This window comes from Ailuropoda melanoleuca, chromosome 17 (genome assembly GCF_002007445.2).
Source record: "Ailuropoda melanoleuca isolate Jingjing chromosome 17, ASM200744v2, whole genome shotgun sequence".
Taxonomy (NCBI): Eukaryota; Metazoa; Chordata; class Mammalia; order Carnivora; family Ursidae; genus Ailuropoda; species Ailuropoda melanoleuca.
In genome coordinates, this window is record NC_048234.1 from 554,956 (window position 1) to 573,659 (window position 18,704).

Below are 18,704 nucleotides of genomic sequence, written 5' to 3' on the forward strand. Positions count from 1 at the left end.
CCAAGGTTCGGTGCAGTCTGAGCGGCCAGCATGATCTCTGGCACATGGTGGCCAAGAGACATACGCTGAATGAACGGGGGTTCAGAAAGGCCTCCCGGGAGGCGGCTCTGAGTTGGGCCCCTTATTGTGCAGACCCGTGGCCAAGGGTAGAGGGGCCAGCGGGACAAGGGCCCGGGGCTGGGGCTGCACACGGGGTGTTAGGGGAACGCTCTTCAGGAGCTTTCGTCCTGTGCACCCGTGACCTCGCGGCGCTGTGTTTCCCCCCAGTCACGTTCCATCGGCCTCAACCCGCTGTACGTCATGCTGCCCTGCACGCTGAGTGCCTCCTTCGCCTTCATGCTGCCGGTGGCCACGCCGCCGAATGCCATCGTGTTTGCCTACGGACACCTCAAGGTTTCTGACATGGTAACGCAGCTGCTGTTGCTCCCGTGGGCCATGACGTTGTCCTGAGGGATGGATGCCCCTGTATTAATGCACGTGATGTCACACGATGTGTCCAGCCCTGTACTCCTTATTTGTATTTATATGCACCTTTGCTTCTCTTTTGAAATGATCTCAAATTTCGTAGACCGTTCTGTCTCCCAGAGCTGAGAGGTGGGTTCTGGAAGATCCCAGCTGGGGAGCCCTCGCCGAGCCCTTGGAAGGGGTGGGGGCGGGGGTCCCACATGGCCAGGATGGGCTTTGAGAACTAGCGACACCAGGCAGGAGGGGCACGGCTGAGACGCAGGAGCAGGGCGGGGGGGCGACCGCTGTCTGGGAGCAGGTGGTCTCTTGGGAACAAAGGCAGACAAAGGGGTCCCCTCCCTTCTGCTGTGGCTGGTCGCCCATGACGGGAGGGGGAGATGGAAATGAAGGCTTTAGTTACTGTAGAACCTGGGCTGGGTGTCTCTGGGACTCCCGGGGGCCCTGGGGCCCGTGCCTCAAGCCACCTCCCTGGACTGTTTCCAAGTGCTCACAGGGGCCTAGAGGACCCGGCGGTCCCGCCCATTTCCCAGAGGCGGTCTGGACGATGATGGCACCTGCTGACCCGNATGTGGCTGAATTTTAAGCCGTAGAGTAAAAAAGATGGGTCCCAAATTCCATATGCAAAACAATCCCGTGTGCGTAAAAACATGTGCATCACAGGCGAGAAGATGTGGGCCTTCGAGGTCTGGGGCAGGACAGACAGACGGGTGCTCACGTGGACCGCAAGGGCACCCCAAGGTTCGGTGCAGTCTGAGCGGCCAGCATGATCTCTGGCACATGGTGGCCAAGAGACATACGCTGAATGAACGGGGGTTCAGAAAGGCCTCCCGGGAGGCGGCTCTGAGTTGGGCCCCTTATTGTGCAGACCCGTGGCCAAGGGTAGAGGGGCCAGCGGGACAAGGGCCCGGGGCTGGGGCTGCACACGGGGTGTTAGGGGAACGCTCTTCAGGAGCTTTCGTCCTGTGCACCCGTGACCTCGCGGCGCTGTGTTTCCCCCCAGTCACGTTCCATCGGCCTCAACCCGCTGTACGTCATGCTGCCCTGCACGCTGAGTGCCTCCTTCGCCTTCATGCTGCCGGTGGCCACGCCGCCGAATGCCATCGTGTTTGCCTACGGACACCTCAAGGTTTCTGACATGGTAACGCAGCCGCTGTTGCTCCCGTGGGCCGTGACGTTGTCCTGAGGGATGGATGCCCCTGTATTAATGCACGTGATGTCACACGATGTGTCCAGCCCTGTACTCCTTATTTGTATTTATATGCACCTTTGCTTCTCTTTTGAAATGATCTCAAAATTTCGTAGACCGTTCTGTCTCCCAGAGCTGAGAGGTGGGTTCTGGAAGATCCCAGCTGGGGAGCCCTCGCCGAGCCCTTGGAAGGGGTGGGGGCGGGGGTCCCACATGGCCAGGATGGGCTTTGAGAACTAGCGACACCAGGCAGGAGGGGCACGGCTGAGACGCAGGAGCAGGGCGGGGGGGCGACCGCTGTCTGGGAGCAGGTGGTCTCTTGGGAACAAAGGCAGACAAAGGGGTCCCCTCCCTTCTGCTGTGGCTGGTCGCCCATGACGGGAGGGGGAGATGGAAATGAAGGCTTTAGTTACTGTAGAACCTGGGCTGGGTGTCTCTGGGACTCCCGGGGGCCCTGGGGCCCGTGCCTCAAGCCACCTCCCTGGACTGTTTCCAAGTGCTCACAGGGGCCTAGAGGACCCGGCGGTCCCGCCCATTTCCCAGAGGCGGTCTGGACGATGATGGCACCTGCTGACCCGACCTGGCTCTGCCTGGGGGTGGGGTGAGCGTGGAGCACGGGCCCAAGGACGGGAGGCCCAGCAAACCAGACTGGGCCCCCTTCTCCGAGAGCACCGGCCCCCAGTGTCCCGTCTCCTTCGTGCTGACAGCCCGGCACACCCAGGGGGTGCTGACTCTGACCCTGTTTCTCCCCAGGTGAAAACAGGACTCATGATGAACATAATTGGCGTCTTCTGTGTATTTCTGGCCGTCAACACCTGGGGACGGGTCATATTTGACTTGGATCACTTCCCTGACTGGGCTAATGTGACGAATATCGAGACTTAGGGACAGCCGCACGGCCGAGCACACCGCCCCGCCCTCCAAGGACCCCCGAGCCTTCCAGCACACCTTGCAGCAGAGTTTTGGGGTTCACTCCCCGAAGTGATCCAGTGATGCCCACACCCCCCCGGAGACCCAGCCAATGGGCCAGCTCCTCCTCCAGGCCCAGTTCAGAGCTGGGGACGGGCAGCTGCCGCATGGAAGGGGAGGGAGGCTCCGGAGACACTGGGGCGTCTGTTTCTCCCGGGGGACCTGCCATCGCTTCTGGGACAGGTAGGCTGCAGAGGGACCAGGACACCGGCCACCAGCTGGCCCCAAGCTGGGCTCTGGTGTCCACTTGCTTAGTCCCAGGGGCATCGAGGGGGGGATCAGATACCAGCTTGGGAAGCAAGAGAGCCGTTGCCTCCCGCTGCTCTCCTTGGGAGGCCTCCGGGCTCCCCTGTTACTTGAAAGGGACAGCCCCACCCAGGGACACCCGGGGACAGGATGTCTGGTCCGGGGAAGCTTCCCACCAGGAACCATGGGGAGTACGGTGCCAGCACCAAATGGTGAGGAATTTGGGCTGAGAACTTCCGGCCACCGCTGCCCACAGCACACCGCTGGCTGACCTTCTCCCGTCCTTGCCTCGCTCCATTTTGGTGGACAGTTTGGACCCCTTCGCTGTCCTCCCACGCACCCCCTCTGTCACCTGGGCCGACGTAGCTCGGACCCCCTGGCTGGGGCCCTTCAGCACACCCGTTTCTGCCGGGCAGCTCAGCTGTTCCTGCCACCCCACACAGCTGGGGTCACACTCCAAGTATGGGCAGCCATGGCCACCAGCGGGTACCCAGGTCCTGTCCCACCTGCGGGCTCAGAGCGGACACAGCTGTTAGCGGCCGGGAGCAGGGGCCCGTCAGAGCTGGTCGTGGCGGAGCGTGAGCGCCCCTTCGCGGACTGGCCTTTGCAGCCGCGCCTGGTGGCCGCAGAGCATGGCTGACACGAAGCCATGCTCGGCGGCCCCTGAGCAGACAGCATCCGAAATTGCTGGGGCGAAGCTCGCGGCATGGCCACGAGGGCCCTCAGACCCCAGCGACAGACATGGCCAGCACCCGCCCCCACCCACCAAGCTCCTCTCTTTCCTCCTTGGGCGGCTCTGGAAGAGAAGCAGGAGCGTGTTAGGTTTGCTGACGACATTTGCAGGACAGGAGAGTCGGGAGCTCCAGGAAACGCCCTCGAGGACCATGGTCGTGTCTGGTTGCTGGCGCCCCGTTGTCTCCCCGGGCAGGCGGCTGGCTCCGGCTTTCATCGCCGTGCAGAGGCAGTGGCAGGAGCCTGAGTGACCGCTGCTGGCGCCCAGCTCCTGTCCCTGCGGCTCCCGCAGGCTCTCCCTGGTCCTCGCGGCAGCCCACGAGATAGGCTGCTGTTGTCACCCTCCGTTGTCTTCCCAGGACACTGAGGCGCCACGGGGCCACGTCATGTGTCCAGAGTTGTGTATGGAGTTAGCGGCAGTTAGGTTTCCAACCGGGCCTTCCCCCTTCTGTCCACTGCTCCTCTCCCAGCCGTTAAGGGCCTTGGTCCCCACGGGGCCTGCAGGGAGCGGTGAGCACGGCCACCCCAAGGCCGGCCCGCTCAGGGAGCGGTGTCGCACGAGCTGCCTCCTTGGGGGGGCCGAGGACAGTGTGGGGCGTCTAGCTGGGGATGGCGTGAGGCAGGCTGCTGGTCCCCTCCAAGGCGAGCTGGCCCACTCCTGCTGTGGACGATGAGGGCACCCCGAGGGCCGCCGCGGCCTGCTGGTCCAGCACCGGGATACCAGCTGACCCAGAGTGGGCCACCGCGGGGCGGGAAAGGAAATGAGCGATCTGAGCGGCCGGTCGGCGCCCACCCGGTGGTCGTGAGTGACGTCACGGAGGCCGTCTGGGGTGGCCAGGCTGGGGGTGGAGGTGTGGGGCTCCACCTGGCTCGCAGCAAGCTGGGCCCGGTCTTCCGGAGAGCAGCCCCCCAGGCTGAGGACTGACCACAGCTCTTCCTGATGCCGGAGCTGCTCTGACGCTGAGGCCCGGTCGGACTGCGTCTGGCTGCGGTGACGGCAGCACGGGCCACACGGCGTTTACAGTCAACGGGACAGGAGATCGCAGCGCCATGGCTGCTGGGGCCGCCTGAGTCACCACGCCTTCAGGGCCATGCACAGGCCTTGTGCCGCACACGCGTGTGCTCTGCAGGCAGGAGCAAGGGGCGTGCCGGTGCCGGCTGGGTCTTCCCCTTTCATGAGGACAGCAGACCTTTCTCAGAGGCCAGCAGTCCGCCCTCAGCATGTTACGGGCCCCACTCGGTGGTTGACAAAGGGCAATCCCAGCATCAATAATGGTCAGCATGTCACGAGACCAAGCAGGACTCCTATTCTGGCTCGGGAATGGGTCTGCGTTTCCTTAAATCGGGAGCCTTGCACCCGCCACACAATCTGGGTTCTGGCACGAACACAGTGCGGGTGCTGTTGGGTTGGCGAGGAATGGGGTCTGGTTCTCTGACCCTTTCAGGGGCTGCCCCCACTCCAGGCTCCTCTCTGGGCCTCAGTTTCCACCAGGAAGGGGCCCCTGTCTGGGGCTGCTGCAGCCCGGTCCCAGGGTCCTGGTGGGGCTTGGCGTGGAGTCTGTTACTTGGCCCCCCCTGGCCTTCGCTATGTGCTGGAAGTCCTCTCAGACCTCTTCCCTGTCGACATTTTGCCTCTCACATTTTGTAAAGAGGTTCTGCCCCAGAGCCCTGTCCTCTGTTCTTAGCACCTGGATCGGACATCTGGGCCCGAGGTTCGCTGAGCACACAGTCCTGCCCAGGATTGTGTCTGAACTGGGCTGCCAGCGACTTATGACCCCACCAGGATCCCGAGCCTTGCAAAGGTTCCTCATGTGCGACCCCAGAACTGGGGTGCTTCCCTGTCCCGCAGAGCTGAAACCTTCCTTATGGAAAGATCTGAGCCCCCGCCTCGGCAGGGCCAGTGAGCGGGTCCCTCCTCCCACCACGCCTCACACGCTGGCCGCTAACGGACAGTGAGACGTCTGCTCTGGGCCCCGAGTGGGACGGAGCTCAGCCGCCCAGAGTCCAGTCCTCAGATGAACACAGGCATGTCCTTGCTCGTAGAAATAAAGACCCTGTGTGGGACTGTCTGGGTTAAAGCTGCACGAGGCAGTCCCGTTCTTTCCTCCAAACCCCGTCTTCCACGTGCTCCCTCCTTCTGGTCCCACAGCCTCGTAAAAGCCGTGTCACCCAACCCACCAGGAAGCTTCTTTTCAAGAAAAAAATAAAGATAAAGTTCCTCCAGGATCACTCATCCACATCATGGGAAGGGTTTCCATGTCTTCCATGGAAATCTTGTTGGGGGCTGAAACCCTTGCTCTTGGATATTCAGTTTTACCTCCTTCGATGTCCAGATTCAGGATTCAGGTTCTCGCTTCCCTGGCCTGCTTGTCCGAACCCCACGTCCACCCTTGGGGATGCAGCTCGAGGGTCGAGCTATACCAGAATTCAGTCCCGGAATGCTGCTCTCCAGTCGGGAAAGCTTGGCTAGTTTTTGTCTGTCAAAAGTTAACATCAAACCCATATAAGAAACCCCAACAGTGCAGAACAGCATTGAGAGGTGTCCCTCCGGCACAGACCTCCCGGCCTCCCGCCGCCCCCAGGAGGGAGTTTGCCAACAGTGTTTTCCACGACCTTCCATAAACATCCCAGATCCACCAGCTTCTGCGGTAGACGCATGTCCTCTTCAACACACGGGGGAGCACCCCCACGTAGCCTCTGTCCTCGTTTCCACCCTTCCCCTTAATTTATTTGCAGATCATTCCATTTCAAGACATATTAATTGTGACTGATTTACCTTTTCATTCGATAGCTGATCTTGTCTTAAATTGAGGCAACATGAAATTCGGCGAATCGCACAGTCTTGAGCATACCGTTCAGTGTTCGAGACAACTGTATGCACCTTGTAAGCGACAGCCCCCCACCGTTCCCTTCTCCCTCCCCTTGCAGTACCCCACCCTCCCCCCAGGCAACCCCTGTTCCGGGAAAGCTGCCACCAGGGGCTCCTTTTGCTCCTTGAACTTGGTACAAATGGAACCCTAACATTCATACTCGCTCGTGTCTGATGTACTGGCTGAACAGAATGCTTTTGATACCCATGCCTTTGGGAGTGTCGCCGAGTGGTGCCCCGTGGCGGGGATCGGCCACGGTTTGTCCACACTCTGTGGGCGGACCTTTGGGGCGTTCCAGCTTGGGGCTGTCGTGAATAAAGTTGTTAAGCTCTCTGCACGAGTCTGTGCACGTGTGTGTTTGCTTCTCCCAGGCGTGTGGCCGGAGCCCCACCCAGCCTTCTGGGCAGCTATGTCCCATTCCATCGTGAGCCCAGCTGGGAAGCAAGACCCCCACTGACTGACGGGCACCCGGGTCACAGCCAGTGTCTCCCTGACACGGTAATAAACGTGTCCGTGCTCACATGTTCGTCAACTTCTGTGGGGAGAGTACTTTCCAGAAGGGCGGGCTGCGTGTATTTAAACCAGGGACAGATACTCCCCGATCGCTTTCCAAAGAGGCCATGCCACTACGACGTATTTCCAAAAACCATGCATGAGGCCTCGTTCTCGCACGTCTTAGCAGCTCCGTGTATGATCAAACTTCTCAATCTTCGCTAATCTGACACTTGGAAAATACTATCTCATGATTTGCACCCCATTTCCTTAAATTACGTAGAACAAGTAACATCAAAAAATTTTTTCACATATTTATAACCCATTTGTGTCTCTTTTCTTGGTGAATTCCCTTTTCCCCATTTTTTTCCCCAAGAGTTTTTAAAAAGCCTTTTCTTATTCATTTGTAAGAACTCTTTATATATTAAGGAAACTGCCCATGTGGCATAGGGATATTTACAGCGTATGTTAAGATCTGGCGAAGCTTGTTACCCTCCACTCTTCTTCATAATCTTCCCCCCGTCCTGCCCCCGCTCTAGGGGTTCTCACAAACTTTTCATAAGAATTTCTGAATCAGCTTCTCTAGTTCCAAAAACAACCTGGCCAGCGTTTACCTCTCCGGCCATCTCCTGCCGCTCTCCCTCCCTCCCCAGGGTTTCCTGGCCTCCGCACTGTTGGTGTTTGGGGCTGGAACAATTCTCTGCTGTCGGGAGCTCTTCTGTGCATTGTGAGATAGTCAATAGCGTCTTGGCCTCTTCTCGCCGGATGCCAAGAGCAGCCCTGCACCCCCACCCCCGCCGTGGCTCCAGGCGGTGCCAAGTGTCTGGGAACTGAGGACTCACCCTTGCCTGGCCTGGCTGTGCCGGACTCCTCGCTGCCCCCAGAGCCGGTGGGATACACCCCTGCCCCACTCCCTCTGACTCTGGTCGTCCTGCGGCATACGGCGTAATTCACTCCTGAAGTTCCCTCTTCCATCCGTCTGTCCCCCAGCTTCAGGAGGTAGCCTCGCGAGGACAGCAGGGTTTTTGACTGTTGACTCCCGTGTCCCCTGTGCCTGGACCATGCCTGGTGCATAGTGTAGGATGACTCGCTGGGTTTTTTTTTTTTTTCCATTCAATAGTTAGTTTTGTTTAAATTAGGTAAACGAGGGGCACTGAACCTTCAGCTCAGGTCATGATCCCGGGGTCCTGGGATAGAGCCCCGCATCAGGGCTCCCTGCTCAGCGGGAAGTCTGCTTCTTCCTCTCCCCCTGCACCTGCTCTCTCTCTCTCTCAAATAAATCAACTGAGGGTGACCTTGGGCTGGGCCTGGGGCCCCTGTGGTCCTGACAGGTGCCCTCAGGGGAACTGCCAAGCAGGAGGTCCCAGGAGAGGCAGTGACGATGGCCCGGGGCTCTCAGAACTGTGGAAAGGTCCTCGTGGCCCTCACGGGCCAGGAACCACCCCGGGAGGAGGGGCCAGCACTCTGCCGTGGCTGAGCCTGGCCTCCCCCCGCTCCCACCCTGCAGGCCTGGGCATGTGTGCAGCACCCAGTGGGGGACAGGCCATCCAGGAGGGTCTGGGGGAAACGGAGAAAGGGAAGGTGGCTCTCCTCTAACACCCCTACCCCACTGGACGGTCTGATCTGTCCCTGGCAGCTGCCCCACTGCCATTAGGTTGGGGAACCAGCCGAAAAAGCAAAGGTCACTCGCAGGGAGCTCAGAGATGAGCCCCTGGGTCTCTGGAGAGGCCACGTGCCAGGCCCAGCCCAAGGTCACCCTCACCATGGCCAAGGCAACTCCAGATGGGTCTGAAGCTGTGACCTGGGGCCACCCCAGGCAGGGATAAGACCCACAGAAGCACAAAGCTCCAAAAAGATTACATAAAACAAGCTGATGCTTGGGGGGAGCAGAGGCTCGACCGTGGGCCCCTGTCTGTCCTGCCCCCAGCCGGGCCTTCCCTGGGCCCAGGGCCTCCCTCCAGGGCCCCAGTGGCCTTGGCAGAGCCGGAGCTGGGAGACCGGCTTCCAGGGGCCGGGGGCTCCTGCCCACGGCGGGCTCTGCGGCGTCCGCGGTTGGCCACTTGACATTTATAGCTCCGGTGCTACTCAGCGTACTGTCCCTGCGGTGGGGCCTGGCTCTCGAGAAAGCACCATTGTGGTGAGCCAGGCGCTGGCCACAGCCCCAAGCCTGAGCTGGGAGGGAGGCCCAGCGCCCACCGAGGGCTTGCCCGGGCCCTTCTAGAACCTGGCTAGTAGCTGCGGAAGCTGCCGGGATGGTGGGGGGCTCCTGGGATCCCCGGCCCGACAGGCCCCCCACGGGGAGTAGGGAGCACCCTCGGCCCTCCCTCCTCGTGGAGCTCTGGGCCTGGGGGCTGGTGCAGTGGTGAGGGCTCGTGAAAGGGCTGGACGGCCATGGACCTCGGGGAGCACACGCAGCCCCACATCCCAAGTGCAATCCCCCCTCCCCGCCCTGTGCTCTCCCTGCTGCCTGGTGTGACCTTCACACACGCAGGGTCTCCATCTGGCCAGGGAGGGCTCTGTGTCTGGGAGAGGTTTAGGAGCAGAGGTGGGCTGGGGGACCCAGAGGAGCCAAGCCAGACATGATTCACTGTCCCATGTGGACTGGAGTTGTCCGGAAAGGGAGGGGGGCCTGCTGGCCTGACAGAGACTGGGGCAGGGCCTGGCTCCCCTGTATCCAGCCGCTGCGCTGCTCTGCTGTGGCTCAGGGAAGGGGCCACCGAGTCACAGCCAGACTCCCTGCCCTGCCCGCCCCCCCAGGACCCAGGGTCCTGACTCCAGCCCTCCCCGCCCCCCACCGGACCCATGGTCCTGACTGGCTCACTCCTCCCCCACCCCTGCTCCCAGACCCAAGGACCCTGATTCTTGCCTGCACCCCCTGCCTCCACCCCTAGGAAGCAAGGGCCCTGACTTTGGTGCTCTGTGTCCACCCACCCACCCAAGGACTCATTGCCCTGAGACTCTGTCCTGCCCCTCCCCCACCCACCTTCAGGACCTGGGGCCCTGACTCTTTGAGAATTCTGGGATTAGAAGGGCAGGTCTGGGAGGAGGAGAGGAGGGGAGGAGGGGAGGGAGGCTGGGAGGAGGGAGGGACGGAGGGAGTCTGGGGCCAGGCACGAGACAGGCCTCTGGGGCGTCTGGACGCTCACACCCTACAATCCAGGGAAACCCCAGAGAGCAATCAGGGGAGAGGATGGGGGCAGGTAGAGCGCTGATTATGGGGTGGGGAGTGGAGGGGACCTGTGGGAAGGCAGGGCCCACCTTGGGGAGGTGAGGCCGGAAGACAGCTACCTAAAAATGGAGCTGATGTTCCTATAAATAGAACACCTTTGGGGTGTGTTTCTTTTTTAGAGTGAAGATTTATTTCAGCGCTCCCATCTTTAGCACACAGCCCCGGGCCGCCGGCCCCCCGTGGTGGTTTCAGCCCGGCGACAAGGGCCGCTGGCTGGCTCAGGCCAGGCTGTCCCTAATCTGAGTGTCCGACAGGAGGAACAGCCCAGTGCCACATTTACGGGCCCCTGCGAGATGCCCGAGAGATGGGGTCACAGGAAGGAATCGGGCTCTGTCCCTGTCCTCCAGGCTGTACCAGAGGAAACAGCCCGCGGCAGCCTGGGTGGGGGGGCGTGCTCGCTCCATCAGCGTCAATCAGCAGAGTGTTGAAGGACGAGTAATTTTGCAGATTCTCTTCTTTCTTTCTCTTTCTTCCCCTTTCCTTCCCTTCCCTCCCCTCCCCTCCCCCTCTCCCTCCCTCCCTCCTTCTTCCTCCTTCCTTCCTTCCTTCCTTCCTTCCTTCCTTCCTTCCTTCCTTCTTCTTCTTTCTTTCTTTCTCAAACAGTTGAACCTGCTATGTGCCAGATATCAGACTAGTGAGAAAGAGACAGACACAGCCCCTGCCCTGAGAATTCTGGTAGAGAGTCCTGTGAACGGCGGCGTGCAAGCCGGGTTGGAGGCGGGAGAAGGGAGCCGTCAGTCCGGGCATCGGCTGGCTCGCGCTGGGGCCTGGCGGAGGAGAGCTGCGTGCCTCGGCCGTGGGACCACCAAGTGGCAGCCAGGAGGATGACCCGCTGTTTTGGGCTGCCGTGGATGAGCGGTGTAGTGGGGGTGGGGCACCCAGTCCTTCGTGCAGGACCCTCCCATGTCTCTGGGCTCCACTGCCTCGTGTCTGAGGTGGATTTATGGCACCATGGTTGCTCCTGCGGGCAGGGCGATGGGAGGGGACAAGGTGTGCCCGCGAAGGGCCAGACCTTCAGCTGACTGACGGGAGCTGTTCCATCTCCCACAGGGCGACGGGACGCAGGACAGCGTGGGGGCCATGCGGAGGGACAGTGGTGCGGCTGCGGGTCTGCGAGCAGGGGCTCAATCCCACTCGTGCTCCGCCAGGGGGGTCTTTGTGGGGCTGACAAGTGCCGTTCCCGGGTGGGTCCCAGGACAAAGAGGGGTGCATCTCACTGGGGGTCCCAGGGGCTGTGTGTGTACACCTGGCGCTCTGTGCTCCTGTGAGTTTTCCCTCCTCTTTTCTGAATGGGGCCCCTTTAGGCGATGCCAGCCTGTCTGTGACAACAGTCCTCTCTGACCCTGGGACCCTGGTCAGGGCCGGAGGCAGAGCAGCATTCAGGAACCTTCTAGAGGGCAGAGGAGGAGATCAGCCTGACCAGGGCAGCTGGCCTGCTCCAAGGGCAGTGTCCCCCAGCTCCCCAGGCCCCTGGCTCGGGCCTGAGGTGGAGGCCGGGCAAAGCCGCCACGTCCCAGGGGCTCGCAAGCATCGGTGGTCTCCCCGGAGCCGGTGCTGACTTGGCCTTCGCGCAGCCGCCGGAAGCAGCTCCAACAAGACCGGCCCCGTGAAAGGCCCGTTACCTGCCAGGGCTTGGCGTTCAAAATAGAATCCTGAGGAGCCGCAAAGCCTTTAATTCAATGTGTCCCAACAGCGGGTCGGTGTGGGGGTAACTATTACCCAGCTTACTCCGGGGCTATAATCACGGAGTCAGGATGAAAAATTACAGGCATTGTGTGGGCTTGTTTTAAATATAACGTAATCCATACCGTCCTCTCTCTTATTTGCTAGATTTGAAGGGGAGTCTCTGGCAGTTGGCACAGGCAGTGCCTGACGTGTAGCACAGAAAAGTGGCCCTTGCTCCGTGAGTGGGGCACGGCGGGAGGCTCCCCAGACCCCCGACGTCCCTCCTGCCCACGGCCCGCAGCCCACAGCCGCTCGCAGGGTCGGCGCGGGCGCGGCTCGGCTCCAAGCGGCGTGTGCGCCCGGGCAGGTGCCAGATGCGTGGGCTCAGCCCCCGAGCTGCTGTCGGCGGTCGTGAGGAGGAAGCCGTGCACCCAGGGGCAACCCCGGGGCCACCCCGCTGTGCCCCCTTGCCCTCTGCAACCCTCAGCTGACCCTGTAAACGGAAGCACTGCCTTTCAAATCAGCAGGCGTTCTCGGACGTTATGTGTCTTGGTGTAGTCGTGTGTGGGGAGGCGGCCACGCGCCGGGCCTGCCTTTCTGGAAAGCAGAAAAGAATCACGCACGTATTCCTCTGGGTGGGAATCTCACCTGAGGGAAAGAGCCCAGTGTGGACACGGGTTTGTGCTTAAAATATGCTGACTCTGGTGTGTTTTCATACGCTGGGAAAACCAGACGCTANTATGCTGGGAAAACCAGACGCTTAAACGCACCACATTTGGGGGACGGTCAGTCTTCACGGCGTGTCCACGCAGAACCTTTAATGTAGTCATTGCACGTGCTGACCAAGGGTGTCTCATCGTGCCAGAAATGCGCGTCATGCAGCCTGAACGCGGCAGACAGAATCGCACGTGCCACAGGCGCTCGGTGACCACAGATGTGTGACGACCACAGGGGGAAGTCTGCGCGAGGACACACGATAGCAGCGATCACTCGTGAACGTGTAGGGTTCAATTCCATTTCTATTGTTTCCCCTAGTTTCCAAATATTTTTTTTTAAAGATTTTATTTATTTATTTGACAGAGATAGAGACAGCCAGCGAGAGAGGGAACACAAGCAGGGGGAGTGGGAGAGGAAGAAGCAGGTTCCTAGTGGAGGAGCCTGATGTGGGGCTCGATCCCATAACGCCCGGATCACGCCTTGAGCCGAAGGCAGACGCTTAACCGCTGCGCCCCCCAGGCGCCCCCCAAATATTTTGTATCTAGTGAAATAACCTTAAAAGAGCCGGGCGTTAAAAGTATTACATATAAGAGGGCAGGACTTGCCGTCTGGGCTCCCGTCTGGCTTTTAACAGGCCGTCCGTGGGGTCTGCGAGGTGACCCCAGGGACCAGCAGTGCCTGGAATCAGAGATTTACTGACCGTGGGGCTTCACCAAATGCATCCGTGGAAATCAGCTATCTTTCTCAGATCTTCCCAAGTGCCACTGGAAGTGAGGGGGCAGCCACAAGCCCTGCTCCGTCCCGGCCACGCCATGGAGTGCCAATGACCCCCGACCCAGCTGGGGCCCAGCAGGCTTCCTGCCTGAGAGCTGAGCTTTCCCGCCACTTTGGGAAAGGGGCTCATCAGAGCAGGAAGACCCCTCTGCTGTCCACACCCCTGGGCTTTGGCGACCCCACTCACTGGCTCTGTTAAACCACACATCCCCAGCTGCCAGGACACGGGGGCCCATCTGGCGAGCCGTGGCGAGGGGTGGGGAGGGACAGCGCCTCCCTGGTGAGGGTCACTGAAGGACAGCCGGGTCACTCCCAGCCACTTCTCGGGAGGTCAGCCCAGATGAGGCCACCTGCTGAGATGAGACTGGGAGGGAGTCCGCAGAGGCCAACGGCCAATGTCCGGGTCTAGCTGGCAGCTTGTCAGGGCCGGTGCAGGACCTCCGAGAACCAGCCACATGCCTGCCCCATTAGCCGCGGCGGACGGAGGGGATTCAGAAGCTAAAGGCCGAGAGGTGGAGTGGGACAGAGGGACCCCGTGCCTGCGTCACAGAAGCAGCCTCCGACAGGAGTGGGCGACAGAGAGCAGGCCAGCCACGGATATCCCGCTGTAACGGGGAAACGCCAGGAGAGCAGCCTGGCGAGCCGTTTTGCACCCCCTAAATTAGCACACGCTGAGGAAATGATAACGTCTCACCCTTAAACACAGCGCCCGGGGCCCGTCAATTAGCACAGCCTGTCAGGGAGGACACTGAGCAACCCCGCTCCAGGGCTGGCCAAACGTTCATCCCTTTTGTCGAGGTAATTCCACCCCTGGGAACGTGCTGGGAGTCGAGAACTCAGCGGAGACGTGACAGATTTGTGTGTAAGAGATGATGAGTGCCACGTGAACCCTCATGTCCAAGGCGCTGCAGTGTGGCTGCTGTGAATATGTTTTAAAAATAGGGACTGTGAGGACCATATAGTCACATTTAGGGATCCTTGCAATACGTGAAAGCAAGCAGAAAATAAAACTATCTACATAAGAAAATTAATAATTACGTAAGGCAGCCGCAGGGATGTTTGGGCGGCCCCACCCTTGCTGGTGAGCCGTGTCCCCGACGCCCTGCTGGCCATACAGACGCTCCTGTCTTCCCGAGGGGTCTGCCCTGCCGCTCCCTGTCTGGAGTGTTCTAACCAAGGAGCCTAAGCCACAGACCTCAGCCTGGTGGAGACACAGGCCCAGCCACGCCTGCCCACCTGGCCGGCCCACTCCAGGGGCCCCAGAGAGGCTGGGTGATGCCGGCTGAGTCATTCCAACATCACACCTCAAGGAGCCGAACCAGAGCAGATACAGTGGGGCTGGGTCTTGGGCTGAGAAAAGCGATAAAGTGATTCTGAAGGCTCTGAGTGTCTTGCTGTTTGCAAGCCCAGCCATGTGCGGGGGCCAGCTGAAGTCTGGGCTCCCGGCTGGAGCCTCAGGGGGCCAAGGCAATTTATCACGGGCTGAGCAGGAAGGGAGGAAGGACGGGGTCACCCTTGTGGCGCACCCCCACAGCGGGCACTGGTGGGAATCTGAATCCTGCAGCCGTGTTCCCCAGGTCCTGGCCCGGAGTGGGGCTCCGTGGGGAGCCAGAAGGGCATGACTGAACACGTACCCCCTCGAACAGTTCTGCCTTTATTCAGAGTCTGTCTGCCCTTCCCCGATGTGCCCGTAATGGTGCTCTGGGGAAGCTGTTCCCCTCAAGCCTGCCCCGCTCGTGCCCTGCGTCTCAGGGGCCAGGAACACGGGGTGACCAAGCCCATGTCTGCACAGACCGAACCTTGTTCATTCGGTCCGTGCGTGCTCACGGGACACAAAGAGGCTTTATGATAGTCCCAGCTCTTGATGTGCTTTCAAGCTCACGGGAGACACGGGGGCACACAGGGAAGCATCGTCCAAGGGGCAGTAACACGGGTGCGGCGGCAGCGGGGCGTGGGAACACCTCGGGGACGGGCTTGGTGGGGGGGCGGCGGCGGTCTGGGCAGGGCTCCTGGGGCAGGGCCTTGGGGACAGGCAGTGTGTCACCTGGCAGAAGGGGCGTCAGAGCACCAGGGGCCAGCGCCAGGGTCCACCGAGGCTCTCACCGGGCGATTCAGCGGACGGCCCCTTGGCACCAGGCAATCAGGTGCAGACGCCCCCAGCTCAGCACCTGCCAATCGCGTACAGACGCCCCAGCTCAGCGCGAGCCAATCCGACACAGAGCACGGTCCCCGTCTGGGGGTAAACTGCTGAGGGTCCTGAAATGCATCCCGACCATTCATTCATTCATTCACTCATTCACACCGCAGACACGGTTGCACGCCTGCTCCGTGTCAGCACCGGTACAGGTCTCTGGGGGTATCGTGACAAACGAGTCAGGGTCCTCGCTCTCCCAGTGGGGACCACAGACAGCAAGCAAGCAACAAACGAAATCGCTTTGTGCTAAGAGCAGTGGACAGACACATAATAAGGGTTAGGGGAGAAGAGTGTCAGAGGTGGGGGGCGAGGGGGTATTTAATCAGTAAGATCAATATTCACTTTGATGCCTGGATGATGGGAAGAGGCAGATCCCTGAAAACTCTGGGGAAGAAGGCTCCAGGCGGGGTCTGTGGAAAGCGCGCAGGCACGGAGGCAGGAATGAACCTGGAGGCCAGCAAGGTGGGAAAGGGCGGCAGTGGCGGGGACGCGGCAAAGAGACCGCGGGGACCCCCAGTCCCAGTCCTGGTGCTGGCTCCCGGCCTCCGGGGTTACAGCATCTCCCGCGCCTCGCCCAGGCTCCCGCCTGGAGTGCAAGGTCCCAGGACTAGATCCAGACCCGGTACACACGAGGGGCCGGGCAGCAGCCTCGTCCCGCAGAGCCCGCTGGGTCAGACGGGGACAAACCCTCACAAACACCCGGCCCAGCGGCCTCCTTGGTTCTACCGAGCCCCGTGCCCGTCTCCTCCCGTGGTTCCTCCAGGGCGGGGCGGGCCGCAGAGCCTGTGCTGACCAGGAGTGAGCCCAGGACTTGAGGGACACAGTCTGGGCAGCACTTTGGAGATGGGCCAGAAGACAGGAAGGAGGCGGGCGGGGAAGGGGACGCCCTGCTCGAGGGCAGCCTCCCTGGGCTGGCTGCGGTCGGGCCGTGGACGCACCTGCATGGTCACTGTGGGAAGAAGTCAGGTGACGCAGCTGGGCAGAGGGCACCGAGGACAGGCAGGCAGAGGAGCGAGGGAATATGGCCCAGGTTACGGTGGGAAGGCAGGACAGGAGGCAGATGGGCTAGTTTTGTTGAAAAGAAGATGTGAATCCAGGGCGTCGAGGACAGGCAGGCCTGGTGCTCAGCAGGGCCTGGGTGGGGGGCCGTCTCACCAGGGAGCAGCTGCTGCTGTGACTGTGGGGGGCGGGGGTAGAGAGCACAAATGAGATAGGGGTTCTGGGGAGCCGACATCCGGGGCTGGGGTGGGACAGGGAGCAGTTGGAGGAGACCAGAGGAGGAATATCTGGGGGCCCCCTGGTGTGAGATGCCATGGATCGGTGGGAGAGGGTAGGCTGTGGGCGGCCTCTGGGTCTGGCGGGGGCGGGGGCCAGGGTGGTGAGGACCTCGGGAGGGGGCAGTTCAGCAGTGAGCTGACATGGGGAGATGGGGAGATGCCCCCGGAGACATGGGGCATCTTTGTGGACCGAAGGGAGGGAGCAGGAGGAGAGGTGGAGGGCCCCGCACGCTGCACGTCTTCTTGCTCTCAAGCCTCATCTTCTCGCCCTCAAGCGTCCTGGGCAGCAGCAGTCTCTTCCCCAGGGCTGGTCCAGCCTCGTCTGTCCGTGCTGCGCGAGGAGGCGCTCACCGCCGTGTAGAGGGCAGGCGTGTAGCCTTGCCCATCGCGGGCGGCCCAACCGTGAGGCAGGTCTTCCTTGCAGACCTGACCCAGACGCGGTGGCATTTCAGTGACGCTGGCTTTCTTCGCTCGCATGTGGGTCTTACAATAAACTTTAGAAGTGCTTCCTTCTCTTAAGCCTGCATGCATCTGGTAGCTTCGCACCCTGAGCCTCCCGTCCTGCTCTCGGGGCTTCTTCTGACCAAGACAGACAGCACTTCCAGGAGCAGAAGGAAGTGGTGCTCTTGCCCTCCTGACGGCCCCCGGGGTTTCTCCCGGACACACCGCACCCCACTGCCCTGCAAAACACACAGGACGCGCGGAGCAGTCACTGCCTCTTGCTCTGGTGCCCGCGGGAGTGGGCAGCGAGGGCACACGCTCTGCAGCCAGCCCCGCTCTGCACCCTGGCTCAGCTCCTTCCTAGCCGGTGCCCCGGGGAAGTCACTTAACCTCTCGGTGCCCCCGTGTCCTGACCTGCCCCCTGCGTTCAGCCCCGCTCTGCACCCCGGCTCAGCTCCTGCCTAGCCGGTGCCCCGGGGAAGTCACTTAACCTCTCGGTGCCCCCGTGTCCTGACCTGCCCCCTGCGTTCAGCCCCATCCATATCATGGCCTCTTCTGCAAGGGGACGAGAAACATGAGAACCCTCTCTAAACCAGTGTGGGTGTGGCCCAAGATGATGCTCTGAGTTTCTAAGATGAACGTGGCAGGGCCCCAACCTACGTCCCAGGACCTTGGTCTGACAGCGGCTAGCCCAGGGTGTTCTGAAGTCCCGAGACAGTCCAGTCTGGGCTTGTGTCACAGCCCCCGGAGAGCACCCTGCTGCAGGAAGACCCGTGCCTGGGAGGTCTCGGTCCCTCGGTCCCTCGGGAGGGGGTCAGCCCAAGGCAAGACAGCTGGACTTTCAGTTGGCCACTGTGACGTCAGGCCTGGCCTGAGGCCACCTGCCGCTCCTGCAGCTCAGGACCAGCCTCGGCTGCTGTGCAGGGACAGTCTGACCTCTGCTGTCCACTGTCGGCCATGACACAGACTTACAGCTGGTCGTGGACTCTGACGGGAGGGGCGCCCGAGCAGGGGACCTCAGACACCCTCTTCCTCCAGCCGTCCCGACAGTGACTCCCAGTCTGAACATGTTTTACACTGTGACGGGAGAGTTTCACAGAGAGATTCTTATCTTTACCGTGTGCCAGCACGCTGGTATGTTCTTTTTCTGTATGATTTCGTTAGTAAGAAAAATGCTGATTATAATCCTCAACACTGATGTCACAGTCCCAGGTGTTCTTCTGGAGTTCAGAAAACATTCCCCGAGTACACTAATGGAGCTCCTCGCGCCCCAAACTTCAGACCCCATTCAAACGTTGGGCCACACCCAAAGCCAACTATTGATGGAATCAGATTTTTTAAAAAAGATTTTATTTATTTATTTGAGAGGGGGAGCACGTGCACAAGCAGGGGGAGGGCAGGCAGAGGGAGAAGCAGGCTCCCCGCTGAGCAGGGAGCCCCATGTGGG

The 18,704-nt window shown here is 60.9% G+C and overlaps 1 protein-coding gene across 1 annotated transcript in view; it reads left to right on the top strand.

Annotated features, from left to right (window-relative positions):
- Positions 1–2,818, top strand: part of SLC13A5 (solute carrier family 13 member 5) — a 22,839-nt gene extending 20,021 nt beyond the window's left edge. Inside the window, exon 12 of the mRNA XM_034647081.1 lies at positions 2,405–2,818. Within this exon, the coding sequence (XP_034502972.1) occupies positions 2,405–2,536 (132 nt within the window). The 3' untranslated portion in view covers positions 2,537–2,818. The remainder of the gene's footprint in view (positions 1–2,404) is intronic.
- The last annotated feature ends 15,886 nt before the right edge of the window (positions 2,819–18,704 follow it).